The sequence below is a fragment of the Larus michahellis genome, chromosome 4 (assembly GCF_964199755.1).
Source record: "Larus michahellis chromosome 4, bLarMic1.1, whole genome shotgun sequence".
NCBI classification, from domain to species: Eukaryota; Metazoa; Chordata; class Aves; order Charadriiformes; family Laridae; genus Larus; species Larus michahellis.
This window is the reverse complement of record NC_133899.1, coordinates 15,039,894-15,065,199: the sequence shown is the minus strand read 5'-3', so window position 1 is coordinate 15,065,199 and position 25,306 is coordinate 15,039,894. Positions and strand designations below refer to the sequence as shown.

General features: G+C 40.5%; 1 protein-coding gene across 9 annotated transcripts in view; it reads left to right on the top strand.

The window, feature by feature from the left end:
• SIAH1 (siah E3 ubiquitin protein ligase 1) overlaps positions 1–25,306 on the top strand; it is a 77,891-nt gene extending 52,585 nt beyond the window's left edge. For 5 of the 9 annotated variants that reach the window (XM_074583079.1, XM_074583074.1, XM_074583073.1 and 2 more), the window contains one exon: positions 22,954–25,306. In XM_074583079.1, the coding sequence (XP_074439180.1) occupies positions 22,956–23,804 (849 nt within the window). In that variant the 5' untranslated portion in view covers positions 22,954–22,955 and the 3' untranslated portion in view covers positions 23,805–25,306. Of the gene's footprint in view, positions 1–5,187; positions 5,422–19,189; positions 19,816–20,654; positions 20,891–21,874; positions 21,897–22,953 lie in introns of those variants that run through there. The other 4 variants (XM_074583081.1, XM_074583080.1, XM_074583075.1 and 1 more) reach the window with 4 other exon arrangements.

Genomic DNA, 25,306 nt, shown 5'->3' with positions numbered 1-25,306 from the left:
ATTTATAGAGAGTTTCTGACCAGTTAGTTAGATTTGGTATTGCCTAAAATCTGTAGTTGCTTCTGTAATATACTTTATTAAATTTATATGATTTAAGGGGTAACAAGGCACCTTTTCCCACCCAGAATAACTTTTTAAAGTAACTTAGTATCTTTTTCACTTTAAAAAGATTCTTTTTGTCTCCCTAACGCTTTGTCCATTGCTAAACTAAAAATCCTTCTGTCTTCCTAATCTTTCTATAAAACCTGTTTTCTGCCTCTTCTTTCAGTTTCAACTTCTTATAAATCTTGAAAAAGGACATAAATGGTAAATAAATCAAATACATGAAGTTCAAACAAAAACGGAAAATGTTTCTTTATAAAATAACTGAGATCAGTTAAATTAATCAATTATGATAATTATTAAATACAGAATATCAGCCTGATATTTTTTGAGGCTATCTGTCTCAAGTGCTTGAAGACTTTGTACAGAGCTGCACTATAATTAATAGTAGAGTATAATATATGGTTTCTATGAGTATATCCAGTGAAGTCAACTGGTACATCAGGACTATCAAATCCAACCAGTCTAACATAACATTAGCTTCAAAATGAAATATGTATTATCTTAAATATTAAGTTTTGGATTCTATTTATTTGCCTTCTGAAACTTTAGTTTTTACTTTTGAAGGTTTTGTTTGTTCACTTTTTTTTTTTACTGGACACCAAATTTGAGGGAATCACTTGAATACTGCAGATGTTAGAGGTAGCATTGCAGGAAAAAAACCCCAAGCCTTTTGTCATGTGAAGCATTTATCAATAAAATTACTGGACTCAGCAATCCTATATATGTATGTGGCTTTGCAGGTTGGGAGTGGGATATCACACATGTTTCGGAGAATCTCATTACTTAGAAATTATGTTTAGTTCAACAGTTTGTATAAGGTCTTCAGTGTATCACAAAATTGCTTTCTTGTTGAGTTCTTATTAGCTCAGAATTTTTGTTACTATATAAATTGTGTGGTCCAAACATATGAAATAGCTATCAATGTTTACCTGAAAAAATAAGATTATTTTTTTAATGAACTGCTTTAAGTAGTTGTTCTATTCTTTCACTTTCTTGTTGTTAGAAAGTCCTTAAATAAACTGTTTGGGAATAGAGATGTTTAGCAGCCTAGGCAGTGAAGAATATAAATTAAAAAAAGGATGAAGAGATCAGTAGAGATCAGCAACCGATATTCCATCTTTTTAAGAGTTTTCCTGGTTGTTTGAGACAAACTTTGAAAGTTTGTCATCCTCCTTCCTGTGATACTGGGAAATTGTGGACAGCAAAAATCATTAGCAATGCATCCAAGGTGCTAATATGTATGGGAAAGATATTAACTGGCTAGAAAAAATAAGGTTAAAAATATTTTATTTGTATTCTTATAAATAGAATTTATCATTTTGCGTATGAAGAATAGCCTTTTTCTTGTAAAGCCATACTGTATTTAGTACTTTGAGGAACAATTATCTTAGATGTCCTTTTGTAATTTGTGGAATCCCTAATTTTTAATTAGCGTACTATGTTACCTTCGGATACTTTGTTTACACAAGTCTCAAAATAAGTGGGTTTTATTAGACACTAGGTACTCATTTTTTCTTAAGGGCTTAAGGTTCTCATTTCAATACGAAAAATTAGTTAGGATACGATACTTAAAACTGGGTAAAAATTAATTCTTCATTAGTTTTAGAGACCTTAAAATGCTGTAAGTAGAAAATTCACTTAAGCATGTGTATTTTTGCTAGCTTCAGTGTTGTTAGAGACAAGCTAAGAAGTGAGTTTTTGTTTGGGTGATGTGCTTAGGAGGTAGGCACTTAGCTACCAGGATCAAGTGTTACTATGAATGATCAGAAGCAGTGTTTCTGCCCAAGAAACCAGATCAAGCCACCAAATTTTGAGTATCCAGTTTATCTATTGGTAATGATATTTCTACACCTGAAAAGAATGCTGCCATGTGTTGCTAATGCTCTCTTAATTCTTGAAACAAAGAATGTGTTTTACAGAAACATAAAATATCACTAATGACTCTTCACTTAAAATCTCATGTATACCATAATAATATATATGAACTTTTAAAAGTATTATAGCAACTCACATAAATAGTGTGAACTAGTTTATCCCTTTTACTAAATGAATATAAAATAATAGTACTTTTAAGAATGAGAATACTGTTGAAAGTTTAGAGGAGAAAAAAGTGTTTTATTACATCTTAATATGAAACTGAAGACTTACAGACATTATTGTCTAGTAAGGAAACACAGTAATCCCATTAAAGTACAGGACTACATACATATATAACTTTAGCAATCACAGTGGTATTATATGCGTCCATAGTGACAATAGGTACTTTTCCTTCTAAACAATGCGTACAAAAGTAATGTCAATAAATTAATAATTACTAAAACTTGTTGTTAAAACAACTAGCTTCAGTTTGCAATTATTATATTGACTGATACTGCTAATTTAGTGTCATCCCCATAGAGTCAGCCTTTATTACTCAGCATTTAAAAGGGCCTCAGTTGGAGTGCTGTGGCCGGTTCCCAGAATTATAGTCAAAATAGAATAAAAGGAGCAGTTGCAGAGTGTGCAGAGAGAAAAGACAAGAATGATCAGAGGCCCTGCAGTGGTGACCCATAGATGGAAAGGAACTGATGTAATTTACTGAAGATTAAAGCCTTCAAAAACAGAAGGAAAAAAATGTTTCTGTGTTCATTGAAATGTTTCAAGAATGGGCTAAAATTATAATGGGAGACTTAGGTTATGTATCATGGGGAGAAACAATGTAATGGTATGGACAGCCAAACACTAGAATAGGTTTCAGAGGATGGTTTAAAAATTTCTACTGCAGGAGGATTTTTATGAGCTGTTCAGGCAAACACCCGTCCGACATGATGAAGGCATAGCTGATTCTACCTTGGAGCAGGAAGAGGGATTAGATGACCTCTTAATGTGTCTTTGAGAGTGTTTTACCCTCATTTCCTACAGTAACGAAGCTTGTGCAATCTAGCTATGGGGTCTATTCCACTCAGCCTTCTCTACTAACTTTTGAACCTATGGGCTAATTTCACTCTGGTTTGAGGGAGGAAGGAGTCTCAGAGACACTGAAGTTCTTGTAACTTTCTCAGGAAGTGTAATGATGGATAGTGGAGGAAAACTGATAAGTGGTTCTATTGAGGGAAGGAGGGAAGTGTGAAGTCTTTGGTCTGCCAGCTGGAGAGCTGGAAGAGGTGAGGTGGGTGACGGAGCCACAGGTGCATGCACACAGCTGGGAAGCAGCTGTGTTGGGTGCTCCCTCCAGGCAGCGGTCAGAGGCGTGAGCATGCTGGGCTGCCACAAAGGGTTAGGTAAGGCCTGTGGACAAGCTGGAGGCATTTCAGAGGTGAAGTTAGCAGGAATGGGGGAATGAAGTGCAAGGTTCCTGTGGTGAGGAGAGAGATAGGAGAAAAATCCATTAGAAACTAGGCTTAATTACTTTCGCTGCTCAAGGAACTAGTTTCTATTCAGTGAAAGGCAAATGCTTAGTAATACTGACCAACTAGCAATGTATTGATCTATACAGGACTGTGAGACTCCATCAACTTGCCTTTTTCAGCAAGAAGTTTGTGTGTGTTTGCAGGATCAAAGCCTTAACCACAGAGATACTTTGTAAGAAACCACACAGACTACTGGAACTGATAAGCATTCTGATTCTTGTATCTAAAAATACTAACTGCTACTATTAGAGAAGCTTTTTCTCTTGTTCTCTATAGGCGACTACCTTTTTTGAAGTTTCCACTACTGAATAGACTTCCATATGTTTAAAAATACATCAAATAATTGGCTCTACTCGTACTAAAATCAAAGGTGGAAAAAAACCCTCTAATATTGATAACATGTTAGTTCAGGAATGTGTCCTTCCTATCCAGGACAAAAGTAATACTTTATTTAATCATAATGTATTTCCTTCAGTATTCAATAAGTCAACCCAACTATGGGTTGGCAATCAGTGCCATGTGTATCGCTCCTCATGAATAGTTAAAGGAAAAGGCTCAATAACCACTGCATAGATACAAGATGTGCAGGGAAAAATCATGTGCAAAGAAGCTTTACTCCTGTAGTTGTCACCCTTTGATGATAAATAATTGATATTATCTGTACTTGGGAGGATTCTAGTTGGTTTGGTACATGTTGTACTGCATCACTACAGTGATGTATTTTTGAGAGGCTGCTTTAAAACTAATCCCAAAAATCTCTGAATAAGAGCAGACTTGGCAGATTCAACATAAAAACATTATACAAAAAGAAGTGCTTTCTGGTCATCAAAAGAAATGAGGAGGATATTGAAAACCATCTGGATAACCAATTAAACTAGCCAAGAAAATGCTTCAGTCATTCAAAAATTGAAATAAGATAGCAAATACATATTTTTTAAATATTTTACTGAAAATAAAATAAACAGTGGCTCTCCTCTGGCAAAACTCTGAATAACTTCAGTAGATGAACGGGGTCCTAATCCAACAAAGCATATGTACGCACACTTGGAATTACATTAATTTCATCCAGTTTATGTGCTGAAAGTTACGTATGTATTTAGGGCACTGCTGGACTGGGGCTTAACCTGAACTATGCAAAGCCTTTGAAGAGGGCGAGAGGGGAGGAGGCGTTTGTTGTTAGCGTCCCTTAAAATCGCCATAATGCTGCTGTGCTGGTCGCTGCCGGCCTCGCTAAGAACGGCCACTTTCTGTTTTTACAGTAGAATTAACAGCCCTTGTGACAGACCCCGGCTGGGCCTCTGACCCCGCAAATGCTGGTGTGCGACAAAACTTGCTTCCAGGGCCGGGAAGGCGGCCTACCGGGCGCAGGAGGGCGACGGCCGGGCCCGCGGCCTCTTCCCTGCCCCAGAACGCGGCGCCGCCCCGGCCTCGCCGGCTCTCGGGGCCGCGGGGGAGCCAAGTAACCCTGGCGGGGCTCGGAGGGGGCGCAGGTAAGAGACAGCCTCTCTCCGGGTGCGGGCAATGGGGGTGAAAAGCACGGGGGGGGCCACCGTCAGCCAGGCTGCGGCCGCGCAGCTTCCCCGCGGCGCCCAGCGGCCTTTGTTCCCCGGCGCCGCGCCGGGAGCGGGGCGGCCCGGCCCGCGCGCCGCTGCCGGGTGCGCGTGCGCGCCGCCGGCCGCGCGCTGCTGCCCGCCCGCCCGCCTCGGGAGCGCGCCTGGCAGGCAGGAGAGCTCCGCCGCCGCAGCTGGCGCGCCCCCGTGGCGGTGTCTCCTCGGCCGGCAGCGAGAGGGAGGAGGAGGAGGGAGCGCGCGGTCGGGCCGGGCACCGAGCGTCTCGGCGAGAGCGGCGCAGCCAGTCGCCCCGCAGCCCGCACCACCGGGGGAGCCAGGCCGCCTCAGCGGGGTCCCGCCCTGCCCAGCGCCCACAGGTGAGCGCGTCGCGGGGGGAGGCCGAGCGGCCTCGGAGGGGCGAGAAGCGGCTCGCCCGGCGGGACGCTCTCCCCGCCCGGCCCCTGCGCCTGGACGGCGCCCGCGGAAGGCCCCGGCGCGGCCGTGGGGCCGGCGCGGCGGCCGCAGAGGAGAGTCGGGACAAGGCCCCGCCGCGGCCTAAGCGCAGCCCGGGCGTCCGGTTTCCTGCTGGCGTCCGGGCCCCGCGCCGCCGCCCGCAACAGGGGCTCGGGCAGCCTCGGCCCCGTGGGAGCGAGGCGCGGCGGGCCCGTCTCCTCCTCCCTGGCCGGGCCTGCGGATCCTGAGGGGAGGAGGGAAGCGGCCTCGCGGTGGCGGGCGGCTCCGAGCCCTTCTGCTGGGCTATTGTGTGGAGGGCTGAGGCGGCGGCCCGGCCCGGCTTCTGCGGAGGGCCCGCCGCGCTTGGGCCTGGGCCGCGGGGCTGCCCCTTTGTGGGCTCGGGCCCGGCCTCGCCGCGCGGAGCGCTTTGTGCTGGTGGGAGCCGAGCGGGGCCCGGCGAAGGTCAGCTGGGCCGCGGGGAGGCGGGGACGGCCCGCCGCTGCGGGGCCCCGGCGGCGGCCCTCGCTGCCTGCGTCCCGGCGGGCCCAGCCGCCGCGGGAAACAGGTTGCCGGAGTAAAAGGGCCGCTGGGTGCCCCTCTGTGACATTTCCCGGGAAGGCTGCTGTCTCCCTCTCCCTCTCATCCGGTGAGAGCAAAGAGTAGGGGAGATTCGCACATCCCATGGGTTCCCCTGCAAAATTATAAGGCTGGAGACCATCATTCTTTTCCTTTCTCCGCGGTTTTAAAAGGACAGGAAACAATAGCGTTTGTAGTGAAAGGCAAAGCATCCTAAGTATTTATTCAGAAGAACCAGGTTTCTTTTCTAGTGGTGATAGTTTTATTATAAGCTCGTGTTTCTTTTGTAACTGTAAACGTACAATATTTCTCAAATATTCTCTCTTCAGTCTCTATTTTGAGCAGTCTGGGTGCATACTACATTTCCTCTGTAACAAGCAGTTTACTTGCACGCTAAATAAATAGATAAAATGACTTAATTTGTTTAACGTGGCAGATGAGTGGATGGTAGGAAGCTCATGGCTAATTGAACTAGGTCGTGAAGAACATGAGATATTCCACACGTGGGACATAGTTTCAGTTGTCTGTTTATCTCCCTTCTAAAATCTGAGGCTAGCACAGTGCATTCCAGAGGGGGAGAAAAAAATGGAAGGGACCCTTCTCAACCCTGAGTTATTCAAGCTGGTCTTCAAGAAGATTTGAGGTATTGGAATACCAGTAGACTAAGACAGAGGCTCTTAGGATAAAAGTTGTATCTCTGGCCTAGTCATCTGTTGCAGAAAATAACTCTGGGGACTATACGTAAAGAATAAATCGATTAGTTGTTCTTCTATCATTTGTTCTGTGCTGTAATATTGATGTAAAAATTGAGCGCTAGAAATGATTGCATTAACTTCAGTGGAAACTAATATTCTTAAATACCTTCAGCACTTTTCACAGCAGTGAAAAATTATACAGGAAAGCACAAGGATAAGAGTCATCCATCAGTGGTATAGTTTTAGCAATCTGTTGTGACCCAAGAATTCTGAAACTGATGAAATGATGATCATTTTGTCCCTGAAAGTGCATGTCATGACAGAGTGTCTTGTCCATTAATCTGTCATTTCTGTTGGTAAGGTTTTAACGCTATAGTCTAATTAGAATGTACTAGAGGAGTTAGCTCAGAAATTCAGTGGCTCCAGCTAAGTAGGTGTGAACTAAGGAGAGTAAATATTTCAAATAACACAAGTACTTTCCATGCTTACGTTTGGGTATAGTTGCTGCTGTCTGCTTAGTGTGAGTTGAGAAAGAGGTACTGCTCCGATGTCAAAGACACCTGCCTCTAATGCGGAAGAGGTGGCAGCATAAGCATGTTCACGTAAAAAGTAACTCTTTTTGTACTGAAAATGCAAATTCAAGTAGGATAGTTTTATGAACTCTGGTCTTCACATGAAACGTTCAGGAAAACTATGCATGCACTCCTATGAGAAACATGGTGTTCTTAATCTTAAATTAGAATCGCTTTTCTTTATTTTTCTTCTTGTAATACTGTTGGTAGTCTTGTAACTGTCAGCTTTAAAAACTGGACTGAGTTTTGCCAAATAGATGTTCTGCTTTTGACGGTTGTTTTGTACCATGCTGTAGTTAGTTCAGCTTGTTAACTAGACTAGGTAAAGAAAGACGACAAAACCTAGCATTAATGCCCCATTAATACTCTTAGGTTTTATGCCACACTTCATACATGTATATATTTTCTAGATCTAATCCAGATTACATACTATGTTTCTGTAATGGCCAGGACAATTGTTTTAAATATATGCCTGTTGAGTTAATCTGTAAAATGGTGATTCTTTGTGTTATCACAGGAATAATGAGAGATTTGGTTACTAATTCCACAGTACTTTAATCAGATAAAGTGCTAGATAATTACAGTTAACCAAATGGTGCACTTCTGATTTTGACTTGTTTCCCTTTGTAGAAGCTGAATATGGAACTGAGGTTGTCTGTGTTGTCAGTGGGGAAGTAAAATACTATTTGAACGGTGAAGACTATTTGTCCCTTTGCATCTGGAAATGCATTTTTTTTAAATTGCCGTGGATGTATTCCTACAGGGAAATTGATTTTAAAAGTGCAACAAATTCATCTACAGACAGTTTTTGTTGACCATTTCCTTTTTGTTTTGCTTATCTAGAAACAGGTTTGTATCTTTTCTTGTAACAATTGATGACCTTGCTGAGACACGAAGAAAAGAAGGAGAGTGTAGTGATAACTTCTGCTGCTTAAAGAATTAGTCATCGGTTGCTTTAAAGTGAAACAGCAGTTCTTTGAACTTTGGTTTGTGTGGCATGAAGTCTTTCAGTTAATATTTTAAAGTTCTTTCCTATAGTTCCTGCATATAGTACTAAACGGAGCAAAAATTCATTTAGTCTTTGATAAAAGACCCCAGTGACTTTTCAGTGTTTGTGTTTGGTTTTTTGAATGCTGTCAAGGAGGAGCATTTGGAATGCCACACTTTTTAAGAGTTATTTTCAAGTAAGTGTTCAGATGAAATATGTCAAAAGAAAACTATATACAAAGGAAAACTGTATATTAAATTTTGCTAATGTACAGATTGTCAAAAGGTTGAAAAGGTTTTAACTGGAGCAGGAGTATTTTAAAACAATTTAGTATTAAATTAGAGGAAGAAAAGCTTGAAAATAAATTCCTTTACGTAAAAATTGCTAGAGCTGGTGTCTAGCTTAGAAGGTGGGCATATTAAAAGGCTTATCTTTGTTGTTTCTGTTTACTCTATTAGAGGTCTTTCATGGGGGAAGGTTCTGTGTCTTCTATATTTTGTGAGGGGATGCCAACTGAAATATTTGGTTGCTAAGTTCTGTTTTGTAGATCTTGGTACATGTTGCTTTATGCTTAAATCTGATGTAGGTACTAGTTTGAAGTGGGTTTTAAAAGTTAATCTTTCCTATGATTTTTCTGAAAGTCACTTAGAATTATTTCTGAAATATGTGGTCAGTTGCTCTTAGCACATCAGTGTTAGGAAAGAAGAAATAATAGAAGACGCAGCACTGAACAAGCTGTGGCACATCCAGGGCACAGTTCTGCAGCAGCTGAAGACAGTTTCTGTTCAGGCTGCCAGTGGTAACTTGCAATGTTGCTGTCACCAATGTGAATGTGAAATGGGCCAGGTTTAGTCACAAGTTAAGTTGAAAACTAGTTGCCTATGGGGAATGGGTACCTATCAACTGGTTCGCTTCTCAGAGTGGCTTGCTGCATGGTAACGTAAGAGCCAGTGCTGCTGCAATAGATGTCATCCTCTGTCATTGTGGGTGTGCTCCGCATCAGTTGAAGTGCAGGCTTACAGCTAAGAAAGAATGGTCTCGCCCTCCATTGCCAGCTTGTTTTTGGTGTCTTCCTGGTGTGCCAGTGTAAGCACTCACCTAGTTGTGCAAGACTGACCTTGCCGAATATGTTACCTTAAAGAGAAAGAAAACTAATAGGTGAAAAGCAGGAGCACAACCATTCCTTTTGGTGGCAGCTTGCTTTAGTTTGTTGTAGAAATGGTGGAATTACACTCCAACGTACTGTGCGTGTGTGCGTGCCTGGAGTTGTGGAGCATGTATCTGGTGGATCATTCTTTGTGTTATAGATGAACCGTTTTCTTCAGTTAATTGTAATAGTATCTGAAAGCTCTTAAGAAATACTGTAACTGAGCAGTTCTTAAAAATGCTATTAAAACATTTAAGAACCTTTAAAACATGTAATGTTGCTGCTTTTCTCTTTGAAAGATAACGACTATAACTCCGTGTATCAGCTTAGAACCAAGACCTTAATCCTCCCCTCAGATCTGTGAAAATGGACTCTATGATTTTATTTTTTTTTTTTTTTTTTTTTTTAATTTCTGAAACCTCACTAGCTCCTGTCATTTTTTTGACAGGACATAGGTCTCAGATTTTTGCTATCATTGCTATCTTTGATCAGATATTTTAATCTTCTTTAATCTTCAATATTCATTTGTGCATTGACACATATATAACAACACTTTAAGGTGTACAAAATAAAATTTGCATGTTTAACTAAAGCTAGCTTTTAAATTTATGTAAAATTGTTCACTTTTGCTTATGTGTGAGCTTTAAGTCTTGTTCCTTTCCTGCTTCTTATGTGCATGTGCAGTTGTCTTGGAAAAGCTGTGAAAATGCTGTGTTTAACTAATCTTTTGATTTCTGAATGACTGTTTATTTTGAAATATATATGCTTACTATAGATATTTTGTGATTAATGATTTTTATATATGACTTCCATTTTGTGAATTCAAAGGGGAATTTTTTGCCCTTTTTTGAGCATGAAGGTGTCACCCCAGTTGAGAGTTAATTTGTATAGGGTTCATCTCTACATAGCTGATATCTGTGTGATTACGCAAGTACATTAAGGATGTAATTTGAAGACTGGTTGCACAGGTGTGACTAGGGAATAATTTGGCTGGCAGATGTTGATGGCGTACTATAAAATTTTAGTCTGGCTTTGTGCTAGGTCAAGTGTAATCATTAGAAAGGAAATTTTACAAATAAAAAGTATGCATTCCATAATAGAAGTCGAGACAGACATTATTCTAAAAGAGCACCTGTAAAGCAGTAATTTTAAGAGGACTTTTATGCATATTAGAACCAGCTGCTGCCCTAAACAGCTTTATTTTAAAATCAGGTGTTCCATTTAAGGAAAAGTTGTTGTTCCTTGTGCAATCATAATGTTTCCATGGATGTACAGGTGCTCATCTACTAAAGGAGTTGAGTGTGGGGAAAAAATTATTTCATGAAGGCTGTTCCTTAATACGCATATAAGGAAGTAGACTTAGGGTTGCCTGTGAAACTGTAAATCTATCATTTCCTAGTTTTTGGATCCTTGATCTTCCAAACTAACGTGTTTTTGTAACACTCCTGTAAAAGAAAAAGGGTAAAAAGTACTGAAGTTCACAGTTATACTGTAGATAGTTATTGTTAGGATTTGATGTTCGAGATTCAGCACTGCAACATAGACTCAAGTTTTGATTTAACTACATAACAGCAGAGAGGACAATATTTTGCGGAGAAGGATTTTGTGATAGGTGTTGAATTTCCAAAGTGCTGATAAAGAGAGCATGAAGTAGCAGGAAGATACACCTACTCCTGTCGTTTCTGAACCATTTATAATACCTTGTGTTTTATTTTCTGATGCAGACTCAGGCCTGACTTCAGAGTGATTATGTTTGAATTTTAATTTTGTATGCCACGAAGCGTTTCCCAAGCAATACAAATAAGTGAAATAGTGAGTGCGTTTTACTTAGCATTTGAAATATACCCAATCAGAGTTCAATAGCAATAAAAGAACATGTAATTCCCTTGCCTGAGAGCTCTTTTTCTGCTGGATTTGAATCACTTCCTTCAAAAGCTTGGTAGCTGGATTTTCGCAAAGAAAGTTGAGGGAATTTTTTTTTTTTTTTTTTGTAATACAAGTATCCCTCTAAAGAGAGGTTACTTTATTTGTTTTACATAAAATGTCAGTATGGACTTGATGGCTCAGAAGGAGGCCTTCAGATTAGATACAACAGAATCAGTGAGAAGGGTGTTGCCAATGTCTTCCTAATTTGTCTCTTTGATGTACAAAATACTGGAACGAATAGAGGGATAGAGGGCAGTTATCCATATGTGAGCAGGAGTTGGAAAGTAAACAGTGATTGAAGTTTGACTACTGCTGACTGTAGAAACTGAAATGTTAAATAATTTAACATAGGGTCCTTTAGTGAATAATGATATTTAGTTATTACTAACCTGAAGTGAAATTGAATAGGGTCTACAGAGTTAATTTAGTAGCCTTATCAAGTTAATTCATTCCCTTTTGCATTTATGTCTGAGACTTGCAGCTCCTTTTCGTATTTTAAAACCTGTAAAAGGCAGGGAAGTACTTGCTTGTGGTGACTCAGAAACTTGTGACAGAGCAGCAACTAAACCTAGGTCTCCCATGCCACAGACTACAGCTCTAGTACCACTAATATATTTATTTATTTATTTATTAAGGTTTCAAGGAATGTTCAATCTTTTCATGTAATGTGGTGGTCTGTGGAGTCAGCAGTTCGACCTGTTTCTATTTGCTGTGCCTCAAGTTAATAATACTTGCTGGAAGAGTGCTCTTATTTGTGAGATAAAGCCACATTCTAAAACTGATGTTTTCCATGAAAAGCAGTAGAGCTGTTGCTCTGCGTAGGAGTGTGACCATGGTAGACTTGTCAATAGCCAAGTTTGAGAATTTGAGTAACGTTGTAATAACGATTAAAAAAAATATTTTTAACGGTGGCGGTTGAATCCTTGTGTAATAATGCTACAGAAACAATTGATTCATAACTGATGAGCAGGAAAAACTTAAGTCTCTCACATAAACTGTATTGGTTTTAATGGAGGCACATATACTTCAAAGAATGGATGCTAGAAACACAAGGCATGTAGAAGATGGGAGTTTAAAGAAGTGAAGTACTGAAAGTTTGGAACCATCAGAAATGTGAAAATGCCACTGTGTTTTTTGCATTTCTTTTACTAAGGTCTTATGTTTGTTACAATGTAGATAATTTTAGTGCTCTTTATTTTCTAGCTGCTGTAGATCGACGAGATGCAAAACCCTGTGTCCCATCTTAGATTTCCATAGCTTTCCTTTTGAATTAGGTATCCATAGTAGGAAGATCTTACTTCCAAAATGTAGAAATGTCCGTTTTAAAAATATGGACTTGACCCTTTACGTTTACAATGTTGTGCATTTTATTCTTTGTGTTGTGTGCGTGATAAAATAAAGACATTACCTTTATCTGACATTGATCTAAATGTTCTTCCTTCTGAAGAAAAAATATCTGGGTTAAAAAAAGATAAAACCAGCTTGTAAAAACCCTCCCTCAAAGCAACTAGAGATTGTCTAGGTTAGTACTAGAAGTTCTGAAAAATTAGTAATTTTTGATGAGTTAAAAATTAGGCTTCCAGTGTCACTACTGTGTGCTCTGTGGTGCTGGATGTACTTGTGTGTAGATTTTATGTTTGGCATACCTTGGGGCACTGTACTCTGGAATCAGTAGCTCAGTTCTCCGAGCCTTCCCCTATGTGTTCACCCTCCATGGGTCAGATTGCCATTCTTCCTGGGGCTCCATTCTCATCAGGACTGCACACAGGAATACAGGGCAAATGAGGATCGCAAGAATAAAATATTATTTAAGGTGGAAATATGTATGAACATAAGTAATGCACAAGATGGAGAAGTCTTTATAAAAATAGTCAACATACGTAATCCTGTCCTGACTCCTCCTACAGAGCGGCTTTCTGTGTCATGATCAATCTGTTTTATAGGCCAGCTCCTCCTTCGTCAGGTCTGGTCCCTAGTACTATTTAGTTATTCAGGAAAAATATAGAGCATAAAATAGGTCTTTAATTTGAATTGGAATAGTTATCGCAGGAAGACTTTGTATATGAAGGTGCATCCAAGTACAGGTACTTTGTTTAGTTTAGCCTTATTGAATTAAGGTAGGTATTTCCATGCCACACCCTCCTCCCTGTGTCTGCCACAGACACAGGAATGGTGATGCAATATTGCGTGGCAGTTACAGTATGCAGTGAAGAATATAGTTTTTGCAAAATCAGACTGAGGAAAGAAACACAGCCCCCAAATTGTCACACTCGGTAGGATTTACTGTTACCATTTACAGAGGGTTGTGTTGTTTGTTTTTTTTTTTACTAATAGAGTGTAATTGTATACAGAGCCCATCTATGGTATCTTGTAGAACAGAATTAAGTGCTTCCTGCTTTAGATACTTCTGAATGGTAGTATATGTTACAGCATGAAAAAGAACTTTTTTTTTTTTTCCTGATGCTGTTATTAATTCACTTTGTGGCTGATCCTCCTGTATGCCTGCCTTACTTTTTATTGCAACATGCTATGTCTGGAACTTTTTAAGAGGTAACTGTCTACCCGTGTTTGATAGAAAGTACTGGGCTGAGTTATTGTTGGAAGATGATCCTGTTGCAGCCCCGTTCATTGTGCTCTATGGACAGTGAAAGGAAATTAGATATTACTAAAAAATAAAATAAAAATTGTTTTCCCTGTTATTTATTGTTTGCATAGAGTTGTCTGTATTTTCATATGAAGTTTTTTTTTTTTGTTAGATTCTGTGGGTTCTGCCATCTTTATTTTGAAACCTGTACTTCTGCTTTATCTCATTTAGCTTTCCTGTCCTCAAACTATAGCAGGCTGCAGGAAGGCATGTTCAGTTTGGTATCTGAGAAGGCTGGTGTGGGACAGCTGCTGGTCTGAGCTCACTCTGCATGCTAGAGGTGCAGGTGTCCCGTGTCAAAGAAGGCTCTGGCCATTGACTGCTGATATTGGCACTGAGGATACCCAGCTAGTGCATGGAGAAAAGAGAAGGCTTTTGTTGCAGAGCACCACTTCAGGTAGAGTGCAAGAGTGTGCAGTATTCAGCTTTGAACAGTATTTCTGTATCACCATCTTCACGCCTCTGTAGTAGGTGGCATTCAGAAGTGTCAGCGAGATAAGTCATTTGCTTGTTTTTAAAAAGGAAGAATATGGTCAAGTCCAATTTGGAAGTGTCCATGATCCTTTTAATGCAAGTGTTTGGTTTGATTTTTATTTAAAGAATGATTCTTTTTCGCTGTATTTTTGTTTAACTGTATATAATGGAAAGGTTGTTTCACTAGCTATTTTAAGGCTTAATTTTCTTTTATTACAACAGATTACTAAATATCAGTAATTTTTGCTGTTGTTGCTCATACTGATTTATTCAATGTATTGCTGCATTTTCTTTTTCTAGTGGTGGCATTTAATAAATTGTTTATAGTATAGCTTGAATTTTTGGGAATCTTCTTCATAGTTCCCCTAACTTTTGCTTTCTGTCTTGCTTACTCTCCTTCCAAGCTCAAAACATGGGGATATAAACATTCTATTTTGCTTTATGGTTGGTTGATGGTCTGAATTTACAAAGAAACCTGTTTTCTTATTTAATGCTACATGTAATTCTAAGACATGTGAAATCTGGGATGTTCTCTGATTATATAGTACAGAGTGGTCTAAACTCAGGTTTTTGCTATTGATCAGACAGTTTTAGTTTGCATTCTAGAATGAAATTTGGGGTTTTGTCAGTTAGTAATTTTTTTCTCTGAATTTTGTTCCTCAGCTTGTCTTTTCTTTGCAAGACTGCAGTATCATAGCAGTGTAGTCTCTGATATTCCATGCAAACTTGGATCTTGATTCTCTAGAATATGGAAAATTCTGGTTGCCTAGAGTATGGGTTATTCACTTTTTAAATTGATGAAATTCTTTGTTGCATTAAAAAATGAATGCTATAGTCACGGTACTAGTTGCTTGCTACTATGATTTCTATGTGGTTGTTGTATATCTTCTATAGGACACTGTTCCTTCTTAATTTTGCATTATAAAGTTGTTGGTAAGAAAATCTTTGTCAGTTAGAAGAAAACACCCCCTGGGTTGATGTTTAATATTCTGACATAGATAGGCAGGAGAAATAGTTAATATGACAGCGATGAAGCAGAAGTCAAACAGTGACGTCCAGGGCACAGGTTTTTGTAGTGGATTAGAAACAAGTCACTCCAATTTGGTGGGCGTAATAATACTGTTTGTGTTTATGTAGTGCTGTTGTATCTGTGTTTGCCACACAGTATGTGTTGAATCTGGAGATCTAGATTGCCTACTAGCAATGACTCAATTGGTGATCGTATTGTGTACAAGAGAACATATGTGATAGCATCGGAAACATGGAGCGTTAAGGTCTGGTGGTTTAGTGCAGAGGTAGCCACGAAGAGGATGACTGATTCCATGATTATATAAATCCATTGGGATTTCCTTTCCTGATGATTGGAAAGAGGGGTTGGTAGGGAGTGTCTTGAGGTGCAAGAAAAAAAACTACCTGCAATTTCAGACAGGCTGGGTCACTCTAAGGTAGTGGAAATTGTTGTAATTTTGTATGAAAAGGGGATGAACTGGACAGGTGACATTTTGGAAAAGGAAGTAATCATGAGACTTGCCTCAATTTTGTACATTTTTTTTTTGTCTTGTTTTATAATATTCTGTTACAGTGGATTGCTCTGGCTTTTGGTTATTATGCAGGAAAAGAGAAGCCCTGAGGTGTCTGAAATAACAAATAGCATATAGTTAAGGGCACTAAAGAAAACTGTGTCTGGAAGGGTTGAAAAAAATTCATAATTCGTGAATCAAGAACAGAGTGTATAGAGACTAAATTGTGTTATGTAGTTGATTAATAATTTTTGTCATGAACTGTGTTCTAAAAGTTTTGAAGTAGGCCAGTATGTACAGAGGCTGTGTATAAGCAGGCATACACATTTGTGTATCCCATGTTGTCAGATTTGCAGGAGGCAGCATGCGTTTGATATTAACTGTGCCAGGCCTTTGTGGGCTAACATCTCCCACAAGCAGGGAGAGGTAAACTGATAGGCTTCAAAATGGAAAGACCCTGGGCCCTAAAATGTCCTTTAAAATTTAAATAGAAATGAAAAATATTTATTTTAAAAAAATATTCACAAGCTTTTCTGAGACACTTGTGCATAATACACTTGATGTTATATACGTTTGATCGATGAACTGTGGTTTTGATGGTGGTGAGGGCAATATATAATATTTTCACCAGAGCCTCCTAAAACCTTTTTCCCTTCTGTTGTGCTGTGCAGTGACAATTATGAGTGCAAGAGGGGACAGAAGAAAGGTAGATTCCTTGGAAAATTATTTTCAGAAATAGTAGGTACATGTAGTCCGAAAGCTGGCTTTTCCGTAGTGCTAGAGATGATGTCCTTGGCAGTTTAAGACTTCATAACTGAGCAGCTTTGGTACCCTAAAAATTTTTCATATAAAATTAACCTAATGCTACTTTAAAAATGTTGAGAAAGTTCCCTACTTAAAATACACTGGTGCCCTTTTTTAATTGGAATGAGGTGTGCTTTTTAATTACCTTCATTCTTAAGATAGTATTCACATGGGACTTCTGTATCAGTAACACTGGCAGTTTCTTGGGCATGATATTATGTACTTTGTGTATACTTGTCTATGTGTGTACACACACCTCCCCCTTCTTGTTTCTAAATATATGCACACTTTTCTGTTGCATTCATGAAACCTTCCTTCTGCTGCCAAAGAAATATTGGTGACTCTTTAATATCTTCAATTTATTCTATATAATATTTTACAAAATACTTATTGTTTATAATAAAGAATGTTATAATAATATTCTTTATAATAAAGAATAATAAAAAGAAGCTACCAATAATGAATTGTACAAATATCTGATGATACTACCTAATCTCTATCTTCCTTTCAGTTCTTATTTATACCTGTTTAATGAGTATATTCAACAGTTCATTTAGCTTTTGGGTTGTGACATTCTTTGGCTTATATCACATATTGAAAAAGGTAACCTGCCAGTGTTTTTCACAACTTCAAACACTGTCATGAAATGTTCTCATTTCCAGTGCTCTGTAACAGAGCATTGTTTTTTAAAACAGTCTCATTTTCAAATATGATCGTACAGTTGAAAAAGTTGAAAGATTTTGTATTACTTTGGTGGCTGTAATGCATTAAGAATGCATTTTGAATGGACGTCTCTGAATCCAATTAGTTCTGAAATGTGATCGCAAAAAGATCTTATTGCATCACATAGACATTTGTGATAAGGCTTTTTTTTCTGTCCTTGCGTCACTCCTCAGCATTATATAATGAGATTTTTTTTCCCCTTTCAGCCATTAAGATGACTATACAGAAGTTTTGTGTTGTTTTTTTTTTTTCCCAAAACTATTATTCAGTTACCCTCTCAAAGGCAAATTAAAATATTAAACCCAAGTCTTTATCTCTTTGATAGGAGTGAAGATTTTGGAGAAGTGGATAATGTTAACTTAAATTTGTGCCCCATATTTCAGTGAAATGCAGGAGATGTGATTTCTGGAGTGGTGTCTGAAGTGAACACCTCTGCAAGAAGCTGAAAAGCTTTCAGTCTGTTCCTGTGTACTGTTGTTAATTCCATGGCATGTGAAGTACATCATCTTTCTGAACTTCTCTTGAAACGGCTTTCCTTCAGTCTGCACCTCAGCTGAGCTTTTAAAATGGTGAATTGGTTGCGTCTTCCCGTTCTCACTGTGGTTATTTTTACCTATCTGGGGTTCCAAAGGCCCTCTCTCTTGGGGCGATGGGCATTGTATCACAGCGTAGTGAAGGACACACAGCGTTAGCTGACCTGTTGGGGGGCTCCCGGGTTTGCTCTGGGGACAGCTGCTTTGTTGCAGGAGAGAAAGCCCAGGGCAAGTTTCAGACACTTCAGAACATGCCCTGCATTTCTCGAAAGCCGTTTCTGTGCTCATTTTCTTCAGCATTTCAGTTTTGCTTGCAAACTTCCTTGACTCTTAAACGGTGGGGATGTTGTATATTGGGAGCAAAGCTGAAGCATACCTTGTATCAAGTTGGTAGTTTTTGTTAATAGTAACTGGGTGTTACTTGCACATGTTGTAGTCCTGGTACAAGCTGCCGCAGTCTTCCTTGAGCAGGACTTCAATTTCAAGTAGTCGGAAAGCATTTTTAAAGAGAATTTTCTTTACTCAGATACTGTAGCCTTACTTCTTCTGTGACCAAAATAATTTATTGCAGTGGGTTCTTCTATTGCCTCCACTGAAACTTGTGCTTCCATGATCTGATCATCATTACATCTGTATCCCATAATGCCTAAGCTATTCTGAGCCCAGCATGTGCATCACACAAGCACGTTGACTTGGTTTCCAGCTCCTTTATCCTTAAGCTGTTTTAATTTTTTTTTATAGTCTATGTGGATATTCGAATATGCCACATTGTTCCAAATCTGCTGGTCTTTTCTTTTCCTTGAGATTATTATGTTTTTGCTTGGGTGAATAATCTTTATACAAATGGAGAGCCCTGTTGAATGGGTACTTTATAGATCCACAGTGGAAAACGCTAGTTTGAGCAGTCGTCTGGAAATAGCAGGAACAGGAAGTGAAATTTATGCGTTAGAAGTGTTTTGAATGGAATCTGTAGCTTTTAAAAACAATTATTTAGGGGAGGTGATCAGATCGGTCGGTCTGGAAGTGTCTGTAAAAGCCGTGACACGTGTGAGGCGGACACTTGCTGTTCCGCGGGACGCTGCGGCGACACGGGACGGCAGCTGTACGCGCGGAGCGGAGAGGAGGCGTCGGAGGCCGGAACGGGCTCTGCGGGGTGGCTGTGCCGGGGGAGAGGCGGCGGGGGTGGGCTGCCCCGGTTCCGGGGCCGGGCCGCTCCGTCCCCTCGGCTGCGGATGTGCCGCGGGGCCGCCCTCCCCTGCGCGCCCGCGGGCGGAACCTGCGCCGGGGCCCAGCGCGCGGCGGCCGGTGGCGCGGCCGCTGCCCCCAGCGGGGCGAGGGGCGGCGCCGGCGGGGAGGAGCCGGCCAGGCCCGGCGCGGCGCGGCGGGGGAAGTTTGGGGAACCATTTTGGGGCGCAGGGCCGGAGCCCGGTGGATGTAGCCGGTGGATGCGGGGTGTGGGCGGCCGTAAATGGCGGGGGCCGGGGCCGGGCCCGCAGCGGTGAGAAGGCGGCGCGGGGTCCCGCGGGTCGTTGGCCGGGAGCATCGGCCGCCCCGCGCCCAGTCCGGGGCCGCTGCCCCCGGCCCTTCTCCTCCGGGCCGAAACGCCATGAACGCCCTGGCCCCCCATGAGCGGGAGATCGGCCTGCGGCTTTCTGCACTGGTGGAAGGGAGCCCTGTGCGCCTGCTTGCCGGGGAGTAAAGCCTGCCAGGGGCAAGGTACCGACGGGTAAACGGCGTTACGTGCGGTTTGTTAAGCTGGTTTTGTAGGGGCCGTGAAGTCGCGTCCCTCGGGAGATCTCGGTAGTGTGTGTATTTCACCCTGCCCCAGAACCGTGTTGAGAATAGTTTCATCAACAGGTCGGTGCGTTCTGACGTCATCGAGGACAGTTTTTCTTGCTCTAGAACTAGGAAATCTTAAAATGAATTTTTCCCTTTTAACTCTTGCTGTTGGTTAAACTTTTTCAAATTTGCACAATCTTTTGAACAATTTGCGTTGTAGGAGCTAATACTTTTGAGGATGACACCTAGTGTACCTTAGAGACTTATTCCCCACTGTGTGCAAACAAAGATAAGGTAACAAATATTGCATATAGGGGGTTTTGTAGTAAAGTTTTTGTAACTAAAAATATCTTTAAACTTTATTTCCAGCTCTGTAGTTGTTTTTACTTGGTTTGTAATTGTATGTTTTTGATAGTTTGGTTTACTAAATGTATTACACTGTTAAAACTTTTACTTGTGATTAACTTGTAGTTTTTAAGATGGCTATAAAAAATTAACTTCTCTGATTTTTCTGTCGTGATGTATATTTATTAATCTTTGGGTTAACAAGAGTGATGAAGATGTAAGCTTTGGGCAGGTTTAGGCTTGGTAAATTACAGTTTATAGCTTTATCCAGTTTTTTCCTTGCATGCTAATCTCAGTGGTCTGGTTCACAGATTCCTGCTTATTTTCATTCTCTGCTCATTTGGGTGGTCCACGGTTGCGGAAGGTGTGTGTGAAGGCTGGTCACGTACAGAAACGGTGATAACGCAGGGCTGTACGGTTCTTTTCCCTAGGGCTTCCGTAGCTTAGAAAGCCTCAGTGGGAAGTGCATCTGTGCGTAAGGTCTTTTGCAAAGTCTGTAGGTTGCTTAATTTAACTGTCGAATGGGCTCCGAGAGGTGTAATTAAAGAAACCAGAGCTCACCCAGCTTGTCAGACTGCCTAGAGAACTGGTCTAACGCAGTGGTTTTCACCAGTGTTATCTGTGGGTTACTGGGGATCCCTGGATCAGGATGTATATATAGGTTCAGGTAAGATGAAATGTGCACAAACTTTTCTGAAATGTGTGTGTTTACAATATTTGAAGGGAAACACTTTTCAAATTTTACATATGAATATACATGTGATTTCTAAGCTCTTTGCAGGCAAACAGCGTGATCAGAATTCATTTGCCCGTGTACAATTATTCTCTGTGTATAATTTGTTCTAGAGCGTAGAACTGCAGTGTGCCATCATGAGCCTCTCGCCTACGGGTGTTGGGGAAAAATAGCAGCAGTGCTCGGTTGTCACATCTCCTCACAACAAGCTGGTGTGGCATCACTTCCCCAGAACACGTATTTGATTAGTCACAGATACCTTTACCTTTTCACGTAAGCTGGAATGCTTTACAGTAGGAAATTAAGGCCAAAAGATAGAAAACATTCCTGTTACACCTCTACAGTATCAGTTAAGGCCCAGCATTGGAAACCACTGTCTGTTGTTTTTTGTCCCAAAGATGGGAACTGGGTATTTCTAGTCCAACGAGCCTGAGACGAAGGAAGAGACTGTGGAGGGGTGAGATGATGCTGTTACTGCGCATGTGAGACTCATAAAATCAGAGACTGAATACCGAATCTTTGACACCCATGTTTTTCTAGCTCTGGACTGGGGAGAGGTGCTTTTGCAGAGGAATTTGAATCTGCCTGTCTACGGTTACTTTTTGAATGTCAGGGGATGAGTTGTGAGTTGGAATCTCTCAGTTCCTTTGCTTTGTGCCCTGAACAGTGCATGTCTTGCAAAAGCACGCACACTATGCTGCTTCGAGGTATCTAGTCCAAGGATGAGTAAGTTTGTGGGTGAAATGATGCTAAATGTGGGAAGCTTGCCTATTGCCTAATTTTCCCATGTCAAATAGCAAGATTAAAGATGAGGTTTATTTTGAGAGCTTTCTACATACGTGTGACATACAGAGAAGCAGTTAAGGTGGTTGAGAATCTTCGTGTGTAACAGAAGCCAATTTTGGATAGCATTTTACTTAACTTTCCTTAACCTACGAAGGTAAGGTTTGTTTTTTCAAAATGGAGTGTTTATTTTTTTCTGGTAGTACTAGTAATTCCTTTTGCACAAGAAGGAGGAGAGTTAGGGGGTGCAGGGCAAAGTGTAACGTCCGTAACATGTTAAGAAATACGGTACTTCTGCTGCATCTGTTGAATCGTTCGGTCACACAGCTGTTAGCCTTTGTCTGGGGACATTTAAAAGCTCAAAACTTCAGTGTAAACGCCACTGAACGTAAACCTTCATCAACAGTGCCGTTTTGAGTCACTGCAAGTGCTTGAGTACCTGTATGTTAAAATTAATTCTCAAATTTAATCTTTTCAATTTCTTATTTGGGATATTCATTAAAATAATTGCTTTGTTTTTCTTTTCTGGTATCCTCACAAATGGCTTAGTTCAGGAAGCTGAAGCAATGGATGCGCTTTACAAGCTTATGGGCCTTAGTAACAGGGTAATGAAAATGGAGAGCCCTGGGAAAAAAACAGTGTAGTAATCGTCTTAGCTATGTTTTTCCTTGGTATACTGTTTTTCAATTTTTAAAAAAACCTATACTGTAAACACGATTACTGAGAAGGTCAGATCCGGAAATTCATTTCTCCATTAAAAATGGCTAGTTTCTTATCTCACTGAATACACAGCTACATAAAATTCAGCCTTAGAATTGTACTGTAGTGCTCCTAGTTGTTACACGCAAGTGAGCTGCGTGGGGTATATCGTAAAATGCAATATTAAAAAAACCCCAAACCACCACCAAACTTCTTTGAGGATTTCAGCTGCATTTTTAGCACATCTTTACTCATCTCTTTTGCAGCTTCCAATAGGTAAATTCCACTTCAGAACACTTAGCAGAACTTCTCCCCTTGTTTAACTTGCACGTCATATAAGTGTCTGTATTGTGTGTAGCGCAATTGATATTCTACAGTTTGCATTACGTGGGTTTTTATGCTTTCATTGATATCTTGTTTTCTTTTGAAGCTTCTCTGTAAATCAAGAAATACTGTGTGCAGAGGAAAATAAAATGTGTTCAGATACTCATTCCTTTTTCTCTTTTGTGTTGCAGACATGAGCCGTCAGACTGCTACAGCACTACCTACAGGTACTTCCAAGTGTACGCCGTCGCAGAGGGTGCCTGCGCTGACGGGCACTACAGCTTCCAATAATGACTTGGCCAGTCTCTTTGAGTGTCCTGTCTGTTTTGACTATGTGCTGCCACCAATTCTTCAGTGTCAGAGTGGCCATCTTGTTTGTAGCAACTGTCGCCCCAAACTTACGTGCTGTCCAACTTGCCGAGGCCCGCTGGGCTCCATCCGTAACCTGGCTATGGAGAAAGTTGCCAATTCTGTACTATTCCCATGTAAATATGCCTCTTCCGGATGCGAGATAACTCTGCCACACACCGAAAAAGCAGACCACGAGGAGCTGTGTGAGTTTAGGCCTTACTCCTGTCCCTGTCCCGGTGCGTCATGTAAATGGCAAGGTTCTCTGGATGCCGTCATGCCACATCTGATGCATCAACATAAGTCAATTACAACACTTCAGGGAGAAGATATAGTGTTCCTTGCTACAGACATTAATCTTCCTGGTGCTGTTGACTGGGTCATGATGCAGTCTTGTTTTGGCTTTCATTTCATGTTAGTATTGGAGAAACAGGAAAAATATGATGGTCACCAGCAGTTCTTTGCAATTGTACAGCTGATAGGAACACGCAAGCAAGCAGAAAACTTTGCTTATCGACTGGAGTTAAATGGTCATAGGCGGCGATTGACTTGGGAAGCAACTCCTCGATCCATTCATGAGGGAATTGCAACAGCCATTATGAATAGTGACTGTTTAGTCTTTGACACCAGCATTGCACAGCTCTTTGCAGAAAATGGCAATTTAGGCATCAACGTAACTATATCCATGTGTTGAAATGGCAATCAAACCTCTTCAGGCCAGTGTTTAAAACCGTTGCATTTAATTTAGCAGAAACTAGGGTAACCATCTTTGACTGTCAGACAAATTATTTGGTAGACAGAGGGTAGACATATATGAAGGTAAATAAAAGGAAAGGCCGTTAAATTACAGGAAGCAGTTGCATGTAGTAACACTAATATATTTAAATAAGTCAACAGTAAACCACTGAAAATATATATACACCCAAAATGGGCATCTTTTGTATTAAGAATTGATTCTACAGGAAATGTTGTAAAATAATTCTAAAAACTTGTTTGTAGATTGATTGTACTGTTGAAAAGGATACTGTTTCGTGTTTTCGTTTGTGTTTTTTTCCTCCCCCTTTGACTGACAAGCCATGTTGAGCGGCCCGGTCTCTGGCCGCTGCTTCCCCTCCTGCCCCCCCCTTTGTAAGTCACTACATAGTATTGCTGCTGTTTGTGTATATTTTTTGTGTATTTGCTAATTTTTATTAACTTCTAGTTTTTCATTAAATAAATATGACTTTCTTTTCTGTAATTCAGGTTTTTCTCTTTTTTGTATCTTTTTAAAATTAATTACAGGTGTCATCTTTTGATATGCATAATTGCTATGGTAAAACTTATATTTCTGTATGTTTGGTAAATTTTGTCTCTTTCCAGTAGTCAATTCATTGGTGATGCTGTTCTTAATTGAGCTATTTTGTGAATGTACTGAACTCAAAAGGAGTAATTATGTTCAAAGATGTATCAGGAAAGAAAGCTCCTTTAAAAACAGGTCTAGATGTTGTTGTACTTTGAGTTACCTTCTAACAAAAATGAACAATTATTAAGAATTTTCCGAATTAAAAAAAAACCTCACGTTTCAAATTTAGAGATGCTTAGAAACTTGATTGCATCCTTGTATTTGTTGGTTTTGCAGTACAAAGAAGGTATTGTCTTACACAGTATTTGTAATTATAAAAACAGACCATTTGTTTAAAAAAAAAAAAAAAGGCAGTCAGAATGAGATGTTTTCAGTCTTTTTATATTTGTCATTAAAAGAATACCTGGCAAATTGAAAAAAACCCAACTTTTGCTTTTTGCTTTAGCTCAAAGTTTGACACGTTGATATTCTTGCTGTTTCTTGCCTTCATGTCTTTTGGTTGTTCCTAAAGTCACTGTCTGAAACTGATGTTTGTATCTCATTTTAGTGACGTGGTTCACATCGCGGTGCAGCCGGTCTCTTGCAGGTGGGACTCAGCAGCCATAGAGGCTTCCGAGGGCTGTGGGGCTGGCGGCAGACCCTGCCCCGCTGGGGAGAACTTAACTGTGAACGTCCATGGTATTTGTGTTACAAAACATGGAGACACAAAAAAAGAGTAAGGTGAAAAGCTGTTTCCTCTCGAGCTATTTGAAAGAAACCTTTGTCAAACCCAGTTGCAGTGGGCGTCTGCTTGGGGAGGTAGCCTGGCTATTAACTACTTTTGTAACACATTAAAATACAGTTTATTTACTGTG